Source organism: Struthio camelus, chromosome 2 (genome assembly GCF_040807025.1).
Source record: "Struthio camelus isolate bStrCam1 chromosome 2, bStrCam1.hap1, whole genome shotgun sequence".
Lineage (NCBI taxonomy): Eukaryota > Metazoa > Chordata > Aves > Struthioniformes > Struthionidae > Struthio > Struthio camelus.
This window is the reverse complement of record NC_090943.1, coordinates 155,514,493-155,533,401: the sequence shown is the minus strand read 5'-3', so window position 1 is coordinate 155,533,401 and position 18,909 is coordinate 155,514,493. Positions and strand designations below refer to the sequence as shown.

General features: G+C 34.8%; 1 protein-coding gene across 2 annotated transcripts in view; it reads left to right on the top strand.

Annotated features, from left to right (window-relative positions):
• Positions 1 to 18,909, top strand: part of CSMD3 (CUB and Sushi multiple domains 3) — a 711,519-nt gene that overhangs the window by 421,563 nt on the left and 271,047 nt on the right. For both annotated transcript variants that reach the window (XM_068933141.1, XM_068933140.1), the window contains 3 exons: positions 4,100 to 4,238; positions 10,387 to 10,574; positions 11,930 to 12,118. In XM_068933141.1, the coding sequence (XP_068789242.1) occupies positions 4,100 to 4,238; positions 10,387 to 10,574; positions 11,930 to 12,118 (516 nt within the window). The remainder of the gene's footprint in view (positions 1 to 4,099; positions 4,239 to 10,386; positions 10,575 to 11,929; positions 12,119 to 18,909) is intronic.

Below are 18,909 nucleotides of genomic sequence, written 5' to 3'. Positions count from 1 at the left end.
TGAAATCCCTGACCTATTCATTAAGTAATTGTTTTAAGGCTATCTATTGACTTTACCTGCAACTGGATCAAATCAGTATTAAATCTACATATGGTAGTAATTTTCCTCTGTCCTGACTCCAGCTGTGCAGGAGTCAAGTTATTTCCTCATCTTCAGAAGATCTCCTGACAGAAATCTCATTTGCTTTGGAAGTGAATATTGAAGCTTTCTGACAATAGGCCAAATGCTTTTACTTTTGTTTATAAATAAATGACAAGTAATTGTTGCATTTAGCTAGGTAGAAAATTCATAGGATGTGTAATAGCATTTTTTCCTATGCTTCACTCGCGCAAGTTTTTTATTCGATAATAGACGAAAACAGTAAGCAAGTATAAAAAGCAGTGTCTACATACAGATGACCATGATATCAATAAATACTTGTGTGTGTCTAGTGAGCCTGGCAAGGAAGTGTAGAATGCTTATCAGTCGCTCTACAATATGAATTTCAGGGGAAAAGCCGCTAACTTGACAATATCATCTGCGTATGAACTTTGAGGTTTGGGGAAATCCAGGGCCATCTGATGAATTTGTTTAGAAAGGTATCACAGAACTAAGCATAAGTACTTATGTTAGTCCCTGGGGGTTCAGATCTTGAGAAGCTCAGCAAATCTAATTTGTGCTGAATCAAATCCTTAATTAGCAATTAAGTAAAGGAGCTGATGTTAACAATAAATCTATCATGCATTTATAGTTCTGTAGGGCAATGTATTTACATTAGTATTTATCAGAACCAATAAAGCGTTTAAAGTATTTTACTTCTAACTGGAGGAATTGTATGTGTCTGTAAGTTGCTGTAAAGCTTACCTGATCATTAAGTATACCAATTTTAAAGTTCAAATTTTTGTCTAAGTGTATGTACTTATGAACAAATTCAGTTCTTGGCATATATCCAATCCATATGCAAGAAAGAAGATTAATGTGAGAAAGATCCTTAGTTGATTCCTGCTATCACTTCATCTGATACTGGGGCACCCAATACTAGCCACCTTCTACTGGCATAACAGTCACAGCTGGCAGCTTAGAGTCTCTGCTCACTGCTGTCTTTTACTTCTCAATGATGCTAAAGTTCTGCTCTCCAGAGTGCCATAAACCCAGCAGTGGATTTGGGATGTCCAGAACATTTTGAAGAAATAAGGCTAGAATAGAGTAAATATTTATTGTTTTGAATCCCCTGAAAACTATAAATTATCCTGTGTTCTACAAACATCTCCTCATGAATGAGTACAGGACTGGTATCCTTCTCAAGCTGAACCTGCAGAGTCCACTTATCCATTTAGTTCAATTCCTATTTGCATAGCACATACAGGAAAAATGGGTTGGTTTTAACTGGACTTTCCCTAGAATAAGGTATATTTAGTGTATGCTGTCATGTTGCTGAGAACTCTTTGAGAACTAGGGTAAGTCTTTGCTCTCAGTCTAGACTGCGTCAGTGCAAATCTGCCACTCAAAGGATGTTAATGGAAAGACTGATGGAAACAGTTTTACTTTACTGTATGTTTTGTTTGATTTACCATTATCCCAAAAAGACTTTACCTACTTCTTCATGGCTGACATCTTGGGGAAGCAAAGAATTCTGCTTCTGCCTACTTGCTTGTTTAAGGCACTGATCTGTATGTTGCTTGGTCTCTTCTTCAGCTCACATGGAATATATATAAATAGGTCTGATCAAAAATATTTTGTGACAGAAAAATGAATTTTCATGTAAAGTTTGAATTGATTAGCGAATACGTTCTGTTGATTTTGTTTTCCATGGAGCAGTCGTCATTTCCGGAAAATAAAAATAAATTGTAGAATGCTCATCATTTGAGTCAGTGGTCACCATTTTAAGAGCATGCTCCATGTAATACTTTCAGTTGTTCTTTTAAATGCTACTTTGTTGACTGTCTTGACAGCCATCACATTTCTTGTAGAAGATAAGTAATACATACCCTATATTGAACAGGTGTCTAAATCAGAATCCAAGTCAATAATTAAGGCTTTAAATATTTATGCAGGTATTGTAGCTAGTGAAAATCGGTTCTTAAACTTTTATTCTCCTCACCTTCTTTTTTCCTATGATCTTACCAACTTATCAGGTTCTTCTCACATTATCAGACCTCATGTTTTCACCAAAGAAAGCTTGATGAGATCTCTTCACAAGATCACAAGTATTGCACATTCATGCAAGTTTCAGCAACTCTGACAAGCTTTTTATGTAGTATTATTCCTAACTCCCTCTTCTGTTCTTTAGATTCTGAGTAATCCACTTTAATTTTTAAAAAAGACCTTAATACATTTCCCTACATGCAACAATTTTTACTGAAGTAGCTTGATTCGCTCAAGGACATCAATTTGCAAGTTCTTCAGTGAGTGGAAAAAATTTAGTTTACAGTCAACTACTTGACAAAATAATATGATCCAAGAATAAATAATTACAATTAGTTAGTATAAACTGAGGAAAATATATTTTTTTCTTCTAGAGGAAAATTTATTCAGTGATCGGTTGCTTTGCTATCTTGTCTCCTGTAGATCAAGGAGATGTTCATTTGGCATATTTGTGTATATAGGTATGTTTATGTATAATCATATATATGCAATAATGTATATGTAGAAAGATGTGTTTTTGTCCATGTTTATACGTAGGTTGAATAATATATGTTCATTTAACCATATTGAATATACATTAAATTCATAAACTGTCCCAGACATTTGAAATTGCCAGAAAAACATTTTGATTTTTGTAATCTGTTTTAAGAACATTAGTACTTCTGGTGATGAAATCACAGCCTTTCTTACCTGTCTAGAATTTGAGATAATTCTGTGAATTTGTTTCTATATTTAGAGAATATCTCCCACCAAAAAAAACCCAACCAACCAGCATCAAAGCACTCCCTCAGTCTCCTCCTCACTCCACCATACCGCTGAAGATGAACTCACCTAAGTGTGTTGACAGATGCACTTAACTTCACCTACTCAGATTTAATGGGTTTGCATACATGCATGATATTAAGAACCTGCACAGAGTTTTGCAAGACTTAAGTCTAAAAGATCTGTCCTTCGAAAGTATCAGTCTCAGGGTTCTTAGCCTTCCTGTCTGTGAGATGATGTCAGCTTTGGGATGGACTAGTGCTCTCCATAGCAAAAGTCAGCATCAGGCAAAAATCTTCACTACATCTGAGAATCTCTCTTCTGCCCCGTGACTGATTGTCATGACATTGATCACCTAGTGGGAACTTCCTTCAATCCACGTCAGATTCCTTTCAACTCTTTAAGAAGAACTGTTATCAAAGAAATATACTTGATCTCTGTAATACCTACAGCTGTGGAGATTATTCCTCTAATTAATGTGCCATTAAGTCATTGCAAATCTTCAGAAATGATTGCAGACTATTTTGTTTTGAATTATATTTTCATACAATTTGCCTAACTCGTATTTACTCACTATCTCAGAGAGAAATACTATATATTATTTCTAATATGTCTATGTATATATTACAGTATTTAGGATAAATATTTGCTATATTTGCAAAATTCTTTAAAAATATCAGCTAATTCTGTAGGAATGGTAAGTATGTCTTTTCATGAATGAGGAATTTGAGCTGCCAACACGGCAAGCAAAATGTGTGTGGTCACACTGTGGAACCATGTCAAAGGTAAAATAACAATTCAATAGCTTCTAACATGATACTCAATTAAAACTTCTCCATGTATTTTTCAGATCTCTGTACTCACAAATAGAAATAGGAGTAACAACAACTTTTAAAAACTTCGTTTTGTTGTACATCTTTTATTATAGGAAACTGGATTGCACCTGTAAGAACGTGGTATAATAGCTCTTACCAGCATTTATAGAACAGACTTCATTTTATCTTTTTAAGGTTTTAATTCAGCTCTCCCCATCTAATTCCTAGCCTTGTGCAGCTTGTGTCAGTTTTGGGGCTTTGTGGCATCTTGCTGCAACTGATTTTTTTTTTTTTTTAGTTTGTTCAATATGGATGTCCTATGCTGAAAGTGATAATTATGAATTGCAAATAATAGGTCTGTGCAATAAAATATACCTTTTTCTTTGTTTCATTTTTAGCTCCATGTGGTGGGCATTTTTCATCTCCCAGTGGAGTAATCCTCTCTCCAGGCTGGCCAGGGTATTACAAAGACTCCTTGAATTGTGAGTGGGTGATAGAAGCTGAACCAGGACACTCTATCAAAATTACATTTGAAAGGTCTTGATTAATGTTTTTCTTACTTAATATTGTCTAGTTTATACTCAGAAGCAGGAGTTTATTACCTCTGCCATAAAATTAATTTGCACTTTATCTGAAATGAAGCGATTGTATTACTGGATAGGATTTTCACCTTAGTGCCTTCAAAGCGTAAATTTTAATTTCAGTGTAATTTCCACTTCTGATGCACTGAAAAGCTGTTGAACGTCCTTTTACATGTATTTGAGTCTGTCTATCCCACTTAGCATTTTTGTCTGTTTTTAAAGGTTATTGTTTACTGATAACTGTGTTGCTGTGATGAACTGTACTTATGCAGCCATTCTCAAACATTATTTATTAGGTTTTTTTTTTTTGTTTTATATGTATTTCAGCATATGGACTCTTGTATTTTATGGTTTCTGAAATACTAATCCTGAGGAAAGATTCACATGAGTTTAAAGGTCTATCTGCGTTGATTGGTTGTGCTTGAAATAGTATCTACAAGTTGTAGCTATATACAACACCATAAGAAGTTGTTTTTTTCAGTGGTAAACCTGTATTTAATTAGAAAGATCTGCATGAAGTACATGAGTGAATTTCTTGTATTATTTATCTCCCAAGCTACTTAAAGTATAACATAATTACCTTTTCATTAAAAAAAAAAATCTAATATTGTATTTCAACTGCTTTTTAGCCAGAGGAGGGGTTACGGTATTTCATTTCGGTTATATGCATGTGTCATTTTTTAAATGCATTAAATTTTAAATGATTTCATCCTTTCTTTAGACATGATGAAAGCTTAAACTCTGAATTAAATGCATACAGATTTTTATCCATTGTAAATCTTTGATTATGAGGTCAGCTGATCTGTTTTAGTGAAAGGAGTGTGCGCTCTCAGGATGGAATTCTAGTTTACATGCACTGCAAGTGTTCAGTTCTGTCTACATTACTGCCTGTTACTTCATGGCCCTTTCTGATTCCAAGGATTGAAGTGTGTTGAGGACCTTAAAATGCTCATGTTAGCAAGACATGAGCATTTCATTTAAGCTCCTTAAGAGAAAGCAAAACATAACATTTAATTCAGAAACACTATATGTTCTACATATTTTCAAGTATGTTCTATATTATTTCTCTTAATTGTTATATGATTAATTGTTAGATTGCTAATAAATTAGATGATGATCCAGGAAAAAAGAATCTATGATAATTGAATTTACAGTGCACAAATATCGTGGAAGTACTTTTCAATGGCTATTTTGACTAATCCTGATCACAGTCAATTTGAAGAGGAGATATTATTTCATGGTAATATAATTCAAAAGTTGCTTTTTTTTGCATGATATGAAATTTATCATTTTCTCTTAGCAAAATTTCTCATTGCGATGAAGTGCTATTTAAAACTTCCTCTAATAGTATAGTTTACACCATATTAATATCATGACATATTATATAAAGATCAATGGACAGGTGATACAGATGCTTTAAATCTATTTCACGTTGTTAGCATCAGATGAAAATAGTCTTCCACTTTCACTGACGCTGTACATCAAATGAAGTTTTCAGATGAAAACTTATCAATTACTGCTAATGAAAATACAAAAGAATAGTGAATAATATCCTCCTGCACAAATCCAGCAAACTCATATTAGTTCAAAATTAAGGGAGATAATTAATTTATTCCTCCTCTTGTAAATCAGAATGAAAAATAAAAATTTTGGAAGGTTTTGTAAAATCATGTCTGTGAAAAAAAAATAAATTATCTGATCATTCCAAATAGTTAATTTTTAATTCAGCATTTCATTTTGAACTTAAGTTTCAATCTGGAAAGTATCTTCAAACGGAGAAACATTTACTTTTTTTTCCCCCCCAAAATTCTAAATCAGCTGCATTTTCTTCCTTTGTGCCAGAGAGGCTCAAGCAGGGTCACCTAAAGCAGATTGCCCAGGACCCTGTCCACACAGCTTTCTAGTATCTCCAAGGATGGAGACTCCGCAGCCTCTCTGAGCAACCTGTTCCAGATTCTTACCACCCTCACAGTGAAAATGTTTTTCCTTAGATTCAGATGGAACTGACTGTATTTCAGTTTGTGCCCGTTGCCTCTAGTCCTGTCGCTGGGCACCACGGAGAAGGATCTGGCTCTATCTTCTTTATGCACTTCCTTCATGTATTTACACGTATTGATAAGATCTCCCCGCAGCCTTCTTTTCTCCAGGCTGAACAGTCCCAACTCTTTCAGCCTCTCCTCATATAACAGATGCTTAAATCCCTTAATCATCTTAGTGGCCCTTTGTTGGACTTGCTCCAGTATATTGATGTCTGTCTTGTACTGGGGAACCTTGAACTGGACACAGTACTCCAGATGTGGCCTCATCAGTGCTGAGGAGAGGGGAAGGATCATTTCCTTTGATCTGCTGGCCGGCAACATGCTGCCTAATGCAGCTCAGGATACCACTGGACTTTTTTACTTCAAGGGCATGTTGCTGGCTTATGTTCAACCTGTTGTCCAGCAGAACCCCCAGGTCCATCTCTGCAGAGCTGCTTTCCAGCAGGTCAGTTCCCAGTACATACTGGTGCAATCGTTTATTCTTCTCCAGGTGCAGGACCCTACACTTTCCTTTCACGAGTTTCCCCTCTGCCCATCTCTTCAGCCTGTCAAGGTTCCTCTGAATGGTAGATGAGCCACTCCTCCCAGTTTTGGGTCATCAGCAAACTTGCTGAGGGCATTATGCTCTGCCCCATGACCCAGATCATTAACAGGTTGAACAGTATTGGATCCAATGTTGACACTTGGAGTATGCCACTAGTTATTAGTCTCCAACTAGACTTTGTGCTGCTAATCACGACTGATCAGAATCGCTGAGCTCTGCCATTCAGCCAGTTTTCAATCCACCTCACTGTCTGCTCCACTGGCCTGTATTTCATCAGCTTGCCTGTGAGGATGTTATGGGAGACAGTGTCGAAAGCCTTTGAAGTCAAGGCAAACAACATCTACTGCTCTCCCCTCAGCTGTCAGGCCAGTCATTCCATCATAGAAGGCTATCAGGTTGGTTATATATTTCCCCTTGGTGAATCCATGCTGACTACTCCTGATTACCATCTTGTCCTTCATGTGCTTCGTAGTCATATCCAGGATTAGCTGCTCCATCACCTTTCCAGGGATCAAGGTGAGGCCAACTGGCCTGTAGTTCTCTGGGTCCTCCTTCTTGCACTTTTGAAGATTGGAGCTACATTTGTTTTCTTTGGATTCTTAGGCACCTCTCCTGATCTCCATGACCTTTCAAAGATGACTGAGAGTGGTCTTGCAATGACATCAGCCAGCTCCCTCAGCACTTTTGGGTGCGTCCCATCAGGGCCAATGGTCTTGTATATATCCAGTCGGCTTAAGTGATCCCTAACCCAATCTCTCTCCATCAATGGAAAGTTTTCCTTTTTCCAGACTTTCTCGCTAGTCTCTAGGGCTTGGGATTCCTGAGGACCGGTCTTAGCAGTAAAAGCCAAGGCAAAGAAGACATTGAGTACCTCAGCCTTTTCTGTGTCCATTTCACCTTGGTCCTTCTCCTTTGTGACACTGCATATGGGAAAGGGTTGCATACAGCATAACTGTATGCTGAAGTGTCTCTGTGCCATGGAACGAGTGATTTAGTAACAAAGAAAAACAGAAAGATCTGCAGACAGAGCTGATGTATTATTTTTAGTATTTTCAGGGTTTCCCTGTGGACTTGCTCGTATTTTGTTTCGTGACTGTGAATGAGTAGTCTGAAGTTTTAGTTCTGTTTTACAGTTATAGCAATCTGTTGTTTTTTTTTTTTTTAAGTCACTGTCTGCACAGGCTGAGTTGAAATGGTAAAAGTGAGAAATGTGAGTACTATTTCTCATTGTAATGGATTGTTTATCATGAAGCCTAATTATGAGGTTTTAAATGCTAGGGTTGTTAATCATCAGACTGCTGATTGGAGTACCAGTCATATTTGACTAATGAGTACACACTGTGAGGCCGAGCATTCTGCTTATATCCTGACACTGCACTGAGTTGATGGGCTGGCTCTTAGAAGCAAAGATGCGTGTTCTAAATGTTAAAATACATTTGTACAAATAAGATTAAAAAAAAATGCTGCTCCTCCTGTAGTAATGTTTGAGAGTCCTTTGTGAGAGTGGGCCGCACATAGTAATGACGCTATCCAAGCTAATTAAGTAGGGAAGAACATTACTCTGTCAGAGGCACAAGTGATTTCTGATTCAACTTCCTAATAAATCCACAGTGCAAAAGAGACTAAGCAGGTAATACGTCAATTATCAGATAACCAGGCTGATCATCAAATGGAAAGATGTTCAATGAGAAAATGATATGAGCATAACCCTTACAAACTAGATTTAAATTGATCACTTTTCTGAGCTAAATAACCAAACAAAAAGGTGTAGTGCATAATCACTTCTTCAGAGCTCTTTCAGCCGATCTTATTAAAAACTATCCCTTCTTTTTTGATTACTTGTTTATTCTTTCTCATTACCTTATTTTTCCATTGTTTATGTTGTTTGTTATGCGTATTCTTTAAGCAGTATATAGTTATGAGGGAATGTGTATTATCATTCTTGTCTTTGGAGACTGCTTAATTTCGTTATGTTTACCCTGGCCTGATAGTTACCTTTTCATTTATGAGGACATGTCCAGGCAGATGCCTTTTTAGACACTTTCTATCTTAAGTATACTTTTGATAAGGGAACTAAGAAAGTAAAGAAAGGGAGAATGAGGTGTTTCTAAGATTGCTCCTTTTGGGTATGGATTAGTAAGAAAAACAAAAAGTACTGAAAAAACAAGTTGCTGCCTAGTTCTTGAACATTTCATCAATACATATATCATTGTTACCTCAATGCAAAAGAAGAAAAAAACAAAAAAAGAAGCTTTCAGCTCTCCTGCTTCTAGGCTCATTCTACTTTCTCTCTGTAACTCCCTATTATTTTGTTTCTGCAGTCTTTTTCTAAATTATTTCGTATGAACAGGGCAGGGATAAAAGAAAACACATATTTTGGAAGTTTAATTTGGCTTCTCTTCTTTTGCCCAAATCCTTTAGATCTTTAGGCTCAGACTCATGGGACATGAATGCTGGAATATTGAGTTCTTCTGTACCTTAGCATTAGTCACGTACTCCCTTGAATGGATTTCACAAAACTGAATTAGCCATCTAACTGAACTGGAGAGAGAATTAGGAACATCTGAAGGATATGTATAGTATCCTGCTGTTAATTGTTTCCTTTTAATGCTGGAAGAGTTTTTCAATAATCCAAGAGTCCATTAAAGCAGTGTAATTTATGTAAAATCTGTCATAGCAAGAGAGAGAGAAACACCGAGAGAAAAGCAGATGCCAAACAGTTTTGATTTCCTGATACTATCTAAAATAAGAAGAGCAAGGTGGTATCTAGCAGCACTGTCACACACTGCTTTTCTCTGACAAAGACAGCACAGATCCTTTCGGTAAAGAGACATTACCTGTTGCAGAGCTTCACAAATACTTTATTTTTTTCTTTTTTTGTTTTTTGTTTTGCTGTTACGTCTGCCACTACTTTGGACCAAACAAGTTCCTCGACTGGAACAAGTTTTTGGAGTCTCAGAGGGTGGTTAAGTAATTACACACTTGCTTATAGATTGTAAGGGTTAAACATTTAGGGTGGGATTCTTTGATAATATAAAATACTCTCATGATATTTGTGCCAAATAGAATTGATGAAATAAGGAATACATATATTATCTTTTGCTTACATATATTATCTTTTGCAACATATATTATCTTTTGCTTATTTTTTCCAGAAGGACAGTGGACAATTAATTTGTGCTGTAAAATAGTATATAAGGATAGTATTAATATGTGCTAGGAAACCATCTTTTTCTTGCTTTTCTTTCCTGCAATACAAACCAGCTCAAGAAGTTTAAACTCATTTCTCATCTTACTAGAGCACTTACCTAAATTTCTATCATTATTTTATTAATAATATATTAATATTATATAATATATAATATATTAATTTGTAAAGTAGGTATTACGTAGAGAAATGATTCAAAGAATTTGATCAGGAGATAAGCATGGTTTTAAATATATGGTCTATATTGCATGTGTTTGTTGAGTTTGTTTTAACTGCTTCTTATGTTTGTGTTTATGTATTTCCTCAATTCTAGATTTCAGACAGAACTCAATTATGATGTTTTAGAAGTTCATGATGGACCAAATCTGTTATCGCCACTTCTGGGATCTTACAACGGTACACAGGTCCCACAGTTCCTCTTTAGTAGTAGCAATTTCATTTATCTTCTCTTTACGACTGACAACAGTCGCTCAAACAATGGATTCAAGATTCACTATGAAAGTAAGTCATTCTGAACTTTGGTTTCCTCATCTCTGCTTGCTATAGTCCTAAATATGTTTATAAAGATATATAGGTCTCTTCTACAGTAAATTCCTGAATCAGATCTCCTGTTTCTCCAACTAAAAAGATTCGGTGATGTTAAACTGCAAAACAATGGTCAGAAATTTCTCTTATAGTCTAATGTCATTGGTTTTGCGCTCCATGCTTTAAGAATCAAAAGCTGAGAATTAAAATCAAATATAGTTCTTCTGGATGTTGCTCTCACGCATCGTTACTCTTATCTTGCATGCAGTTGGCACAATACATTTTTGTATAGGTAAAACTGCATAAAATCAGTAAGATTTTGAAAGTCTATGGTAAATACCTGAATTACTGGCCTGATTGATGTCCCTGCAGCTCTCACTTAAGTTAATAAGAAATGCAATTTACATTAATCAGCTGAAAATCATACTGCATTGCTTGATTATGGATTTTTAGGTATCTAAAAACCTGAATGTATGATTTGTTTGTTATAATTCTGAAATATACAAATTATTGCAGTTATATATACTATACTGTAGAAAGTATCCATTAAATTTCCTATCTTCATGAATTTTCTTGAAATCATATATGTTGATATATGATCAGACCCTTTACTTTTTATGCTTCTAAACATACCTTTTGTTTTAATGGGTCATGTTTCCATGTGAAATAACAGTGTAAATCACTGTCTCATCTGTAACATAAAGGTCATGAGCACATTGTTTTCTTTCTATTTTCTGTTTGATTCTCATACCTGTTGGGACTACCACCAGGGAATTTTCATATCTTCTTAATTTTTATATAATTTATGACCATTTTGCACTATTCCAGACCACTCCTGACCATGACTTTAGTTACATAAAATTTGGACTGTTACTGGGAACTCCAGTAAATGTCATGTGAAGCTGTGTTTCAAAGTGCTGGCAGTTGATTGCAGAAATTAGTTCTAAAATTCTTGACTCTCCCAGCCCTTACTCATATGCTTCCGTTGATATCACCTTGTATGTTGTGAAGAACTGATGGTTTGGGTAAGTTCTCATCCATTTCATAATTTGAGATATGGCTAGCATGATGGCCATAGTAAACAATATGATGTTTTAGATTGCAATAGCAGCAGGATGCAATTCATTCATGATCTCTAAGGTCCTTTCTAGCTTTTCTGTATATACAGTAACACAGAGAAGCATAATATAAAGATAACTTACTGAAAGGATCTGATAATGAAGCCTTTTTTCCTTCTTCCAGCACAGTGCAGTTGCTTAAATTAGAAATATCTGGAGTTTGTTGTTTATTTCTCTCTCTCTCTCTCTCTTTTCCTTTTTTTTTAAATCTAGGTGTAACTGTTAATACTTACTCTTGCTTGGATCCTGGCATACCAGTGCATGGACGTCGTTATGGACATGACTTCTCTATAGGATCTACTGTCTCGTTTAGTTGTGATCCAGGTTATAGGCTGAGTCATGAGGAACCTTTGTTGTGTGAAAAAAATCACTGGTGGAGTCACCCCCTCCCGACCTGTGATGGTAAGGACAAAAGGTTAAAATACTGAGTACTGTAAATGTACTTTTGTCTTTTACTTACTGATTGCCTAAAATACTGAGTACCTTAAAACATACATATTTTGATAAATTGTTATTAACTTCAGTAAAATATTAGAGGCTATGAAACCTCTAATTTTAAGGAAAAAGATAATGATTGGAGGGAATTAATGTCACATACCTCTATGTGAGGAGGTATTTAGTAATAAAAGTAGAAAAGGATACATAATTCCATGTCTCAGTAGATTACTGAGGGTATGTCTATCCAAATGGATGTTACTGTGAGCTGACAGCCAATTAGCTCAAGGCATGTAAGGATAATCTGTACATTTGCTTGCAGATCATTTATTTTGAGCTACAAATGTTTGTGCTTGAGTATCCATCTATGGACACTGACCTGTTGATATATAAAACATGAGATGTGGTTTAACTGAATTCAAATACTGCATTTTCTCTACTTTCATCTTGATTGCTATGTTTCTAGCTTGCCAGTACAACTTAGCCTCATCAATCACTGTACGCATCGATCAGTGCCGCATTATACTTGATGACTGTGTGTATGGTTGTTAAACCAGACAAAAATGGTATTGAATGCCATTGTGTGGAATATTTTAGAGTCTCTAACATACAAACTAAGCGTACTTGAAAAATTATCTAATGGTTTCTGTGACCTCTTGTTACCTGAATTGATCACAGTAAGCCATTTTCACACTTAAACTGATATCCATTATATTTATAGTAAGAAAAGATATTGTAAAGCTGTTTGTTAGGTTCTATATTTGAGATATTTCTCTCTCCAAATAAATGTAGTTTTTTAGTATGGAACACCCTTTTATGATAATAAAAATATTATCAGAAATAATATACTTACTTAATTCTAGTATAGTATTTAACAAAAAAAAATCTATTCAAAGTTTCAATCTATTCAAAATAAAAATAATAAAGGTGGTAGTGCACTAAAAAAAAGTCCTTAGACTAAGTTTCTAGTGATACTTGGTTAGAAAGAGAAAAAAAAAAATGTGCGAGAAGACTAAAGAATAAGCTCGTTGAGTCAGGGATGTGTGATTTTCCATGCGGAAATATATTCATTTTCATTCTATTTCCTTCTTTAAAAACATGGCTGGGGTTCTATTGACTTTTATCTCATTTAGTTGGCAAAAGCTTTATTTTTTCTACTTGACTGAGCTGAACATGTTAGGATATGATGATACTAGGAATTTATGGTGGTAGAGAGGAAGGTGAATAATCCTGTCCCTGAAGGTGGCATTCTCTCTTTCAGCACACCCGGGTCCTAGAGGAGTTGGGCTTCTTGGGCAGATTCTTGAAATGAGGAATTGCAGGATTCCTGTAGCTCACAGTCAAGGAGTCTATCTGGCTGAAATGGCCATAAAAAGAAGATATGTTTTCTTATGGTGATAGGTACTAGATGCTATCCATCTAAAATAAGTAGTATTAACACACTCCCTATGAGTACTGTGCTCTCACGTACTGTGATTCATTTCTTCCTCAAGATGCTGAAGTCGCATGCAATTCATCATTAACTAAATGGGATTCTTTTTTCTCTAGAGCACATTGCTAAATGGCAATTGTCCATTGAATAAATATGCTCCAAAGGCAGGATTGAGTATATTTATTCTAGTAAATTTAATCAATTCATGGTTGAACTCATTTTAATTTCATTGCTGAATTTCTTCTCTGGTGGAATGTTTTTAAATAGGATCCAGAGTCCTTGCATCCCCAGGGAAAAAAGGGCATTTGCTCAATGGTTGCATAAACTGTGAGGATGGGTTTGTATTAATTATGCCACTAAGAAAAACGCTGGTCAGTGTTCCTGCTCATTCAAAATATTACTCTGAGTAATACAGTTTTGAGGAACAGAGTTGAATACTTCCTGGTGGTTCTTTTTGATAATTGCATATCTTTTTGATAATTACATCTTGTAGCAACAATTGCATAGACAGCCTATGACAGCTCATGAGTATAAGTGTTTTGGAAGAGGAGAAATATTTGAAAAGGAAAATTTTTAGATTTCTTAGCACCAGTTTTTCCTCAAAGTAGAAGACTGCATTGACTGAAATTCTGTTCTTTAAAGGCATATCTATTAATTTTTTCACGAGGTGTTCAGATATTACGTGGATAAGCATCACAGAAAAGCTTATCAGGAAAGTCACACTTTATTATCTACAGCAACATTTAGAGGCTACTGAAAATGATGGTTTAAAAATTAACAAACAAATCAGATATCTCCTTCCCTAAAAACTTACCTACGGGGGTAAATGTGTGATTATGGCAGGCTGTATAATTCATTCATGTAAGAATAATTCATACACACAAAAGATTTCATAGGCAAACTTCAATTCATCATTTCCTTACTTTTGATTTTGGTGTATATCTATACTAATAATGTGTGTACGGTATTCCTTAATGTAGCGCTGCTCATCTGTATGCTCTGTGTGTGTATATACACACGCAAACACACATATATACAAAAAAAAAACCAACAACAAAGCACTTCTGAAAAACATGTTTAAGGGCTTTCTGACTGCAAAACCTTGAGGACAGTTGAATTTGTTTCTGTTCATGTTCTTCTAGGATGGGTGTTTAAGGAAAATATTTTCAGACTCCCTCATATAGAACCGTAGAACAAATTAGCCTGCAAGGGCCCTCAGGATGTCACCTAGTCCAAACCCTCGGTCCAAGCAGCAAAGCTAATTTTGGAGTTAGATGAGGTTGCTCAGAGTCAGCTGAGTTTTATCTCCAAGGGGGGAGATTCCACTTCTTCTCTGGGCGACCTCTTCCATTGCCTGACCACACAACAGACATTCCTGGTATCTACTGAGAATTCCTCATGTTCCAATTACATCCATTGCCTCTCGCCTCTCATCCTTTCACTGTGGCATATAGGATACTTGAATTGCTTTATAGTTTTCAAGAGAGTACCTCCACTGAGTTAAAATATGTTACACAACCATAAAACCAACCTTAAATCTCTATCAAGCCATCAGCCTTTTTTTCAAAATATAAATTAATTTGTAGACCATTGGAAAGATACTGTTAGCAATACTTCACTGGCAAGTAGACAGATTTGTGGATAGCCGTCTTTGCAAAATAAACTTTTAAAATTTCTTTTCAAAAGAGGTGACACTGATTAATGCCTAGACTTTTGCTTCTGTCACATCAAATTTCCTTCTTTAATTCATGGATAACATTCTTTTGTATCCACAGAGACAGAAAAAGATATCTTCTTATTTTATCATGTGCATTTATTTATTTTTAAAAACATCTTCCAAAGATGCAATTTGGTTTAGATACTATAAATATGGAGCACATTGCCTAAGAAAACAAGCAACCAAATGCATAATAACCATTCTCTTCAAATGACAATATGAATAGGCCTTCAGAAAAGAGTCATGCTTAAGAGAGAGAATATATTATTTTGAGCTTTACTCAGAAAAAAAGCTATTTGTATTGCTCTGGTCACATCTCACATCTCCATATGATTCAGTGGATACCTATCTATCTATACTTACCTAAATTTCCTGACCATAATCGTCTCCCACTGTCTTAACTGGTAAATTTTGTCTTATCACGTACTTTTGGTATGAACATTCTAATATAATTTGGCTTTTAAGCTTTGAATATTTATGAGAAACTTTATTCTACCCAATATATGAAATATTGTATTAATCTCATTAAATATGAGAGGAAAATTAATGTAAAATTTTAGATACCTAATTAAGAGTTGACAATCTTAAAATTCTTTTTATTCCCAACATCATAACGTGAAAATGAATGCTAATACATAGCAATTCTTATTCAATATTTCGATTAAGAATGAATGTTGTCATTCCACTTATCTTCATTTACTTAAGAAAATGAATGAATAGAGAATGTTAGCAAGAAAGGTATTCAAGTAAGATGAAAGTCATTTAATGCTTATAATGAAAACACCTAAAAGTCCAAATTAATTAGCTGTATCATACGACTATATCCAGGAAATTAGGCAGTGGTGCTAACATCATTTTTGTTAAGAGATCTCTAAATTTAAAAAAGTATTTTTTATCACAAAGCTACTGTTAAAAAGTCCATTGCAAATATTCAGTGCAGTAGATGCCAGAACTGGAAATGGTGAGTATGTCTTGATCTGGTTTAGAGTTAAATAAGAAGATAAAAAATACAATAGTTTTTGTGGTTAATAGTCCAGACTGGACTGTTCTCTATTATACAGCTCAAGTCCAAGCTTCTTTCAGGAAGTTGCTTATAATCAATTGACGTCCGCATTGTTATTTTCCTGTTACTCTGTGTCTGCCCATTTCACATTATATTACATCTACTGTACACACGGAAGCAAGATGCTGACATTTCTTGGTCTGTGAAACAGTGCATAACATTGAAATTGTAATTGACTGTTATAATAGTCTTTTTAGCTATATTTCCCTTTTATTATGCTATATAGTAAATAAAAACTGTCTAATAATTAGATTTTTATGTGTAAGTTAGTTACTTAAGTACCTGACTCTAATGTGGCCTGTAAATGTGTATGCATGTGTGTGCCTATGTATACACATGTGTATACATTGATATATATATACAAGTACATCTCTCTCCATATGCATCTATATATATTTTATATATACATATATATGCACACATACATACACATACATGCACGTGCACGCACACAGAAACATGTATATATACATACATGTATAAATATATATCTTTTCACTCTGTGCTTCTTCCTGAACCAGCATATGTTATTATTCGTTCTCACTGATGCTTAAAACTATTTGTAAAAATAATCGTTATTACTAATCTATTATGAATGGGTGTTTTTCCTACCCATCATCTATGAAAATAATTAATTTTCAGTTATTTATATTTGCAACAAGGTGATCTCACTGAAAATAAGTCATTTCTTGATGAAAGCTTCTGTTCTTTTAATGAATATTTTCTCTTTTTGGAGAAAATTGAGATATAGTATTGTATGATTTCAAAATGTGGAAATTTTGTTTAGTTTCCCAAATATCACCACCAGACTACCAAGGGACACAAATTTGGCTTTTTTGATGCATTGTTCCTAAATACCATATGTATATATACACAGATACATGTATTTATACATAATGCATATTATTTTTCTCCTACTTCTGTAAAGTAACAAATATATTCCTGTCATATTTTCCTGTCCCTCATGGACTTGGTGACCTGCTTCTTCCCACATCCAGTCTTCTTCATAACTTCATCTCATTTCTATACTTTCTGTGCCCACTTCATGATTTTAGGGATGACCTGAATTATATCAAAATTTAGTTTTAAATAGCCAGTAAACCTGATTCAAAAACCTCGGATGACAGAACTCGTAGTTATTGAATGCTGAGTTTTATTTCATGGTATAACAAGCAAAATCCAAGAGGTCAGAGGCTCTTCCACAAAGAAGTGGTAAGCTGGCTGTACAGACTGATCTCTGTGGTTAAGACCTTAAAAATAAATAAGGTAAAAGTAGAACAGAGGAGACACGAGGAAATGGGAAAAAACATTTATGAACAAAAGTGTCACCTTCCTTGCTTATTAACTGCTGATATAGTCTAACGTGAAGTCTCCTAGCAATATGTTTCAGTAGCATAGCTGCTGTGACAAGAAAGATGGGTAAGTCATTGCAGTTCTTAATGCAATGGCTGTAGAAATGCAAAATGTATCTTACAGGACCAGATTAAGAAAACTTGGCTCGTTTAGCTGATCAAAACAACATCCGAGATCCTATTATACTTTGCCAACACTCCGAAGTTGAGTGCCCAGGAGGGAAAATTCAGTGACAGTTTAACATAACAACAAATAGGTAAAAATGGACCATGAATAAATTTAGGCTAGAAATTATGAGAATATTTCTAGCATTGGAAGAGTAGCTTTCTGTAACAGTTTGGTAGTAGCACAAAATATGGCCTGAAACGCAGCTTGATAATTTTATTCTGACATAAAGTCAAACACTTTCATTATGACTGTTTCTATATTTCAAGGAAGAAGCATGACCTTCATATCTCCCACTAGCCTGAATAAAGGTACTAAAATTATTTGGGCCAAAAATCTTTTCAAAATACATGGGGCCATTTTCTAGGCTAAGCTTCCTTATGACTGAGATCATATTAGTTGAACAGAATGAATGTAAGTGATTGCTTACAACAGAAGAAAATATATAACTAAACAACGCAACACATGAGAAGTCATAAGAATCTTATTCTCCGTAAACTTAGACTCTGAACTCCACTACTGAATGTTAATCTTTAGTTACAATTATCTAAGACTTATTTCCTAAGTTGTTGTGTATTTTGTTCCCTCCATTGCTCTACAGATACTTTATACTATAAGCCTAGCCATCTATCTCTATTTCATACAATCATTTCTTTTTTTATTCTCTTTATTTTTTGCTATTTTGTGCCTCATCATTCTGACAAAAGATTAAAAAAAAAGGGATCTAGGCATACATCTTGATTCTGCTATTCTTCTTGCATTAAAAAGACACTTGTGTGTTAGCAACACACAATATATTATCTAAAGAACACCTTTCATGTGTTTCATTTTACACATTGCAGCACCAAGCTAGTGCATCAGTTATTATTTATTTATTCATTTATTCATTTTACTTTTAGCCTGTCCTAACCTGCATCTCTGTATAATCAGATAAAGTGAAAAGAAGGTTCCCTGCAGAATCTAGGAAAATGTGTGGGGTTTATCTTTTGTTGGTTTTATTTTCTTTTGTTTCTGTTTTGCCTTACATT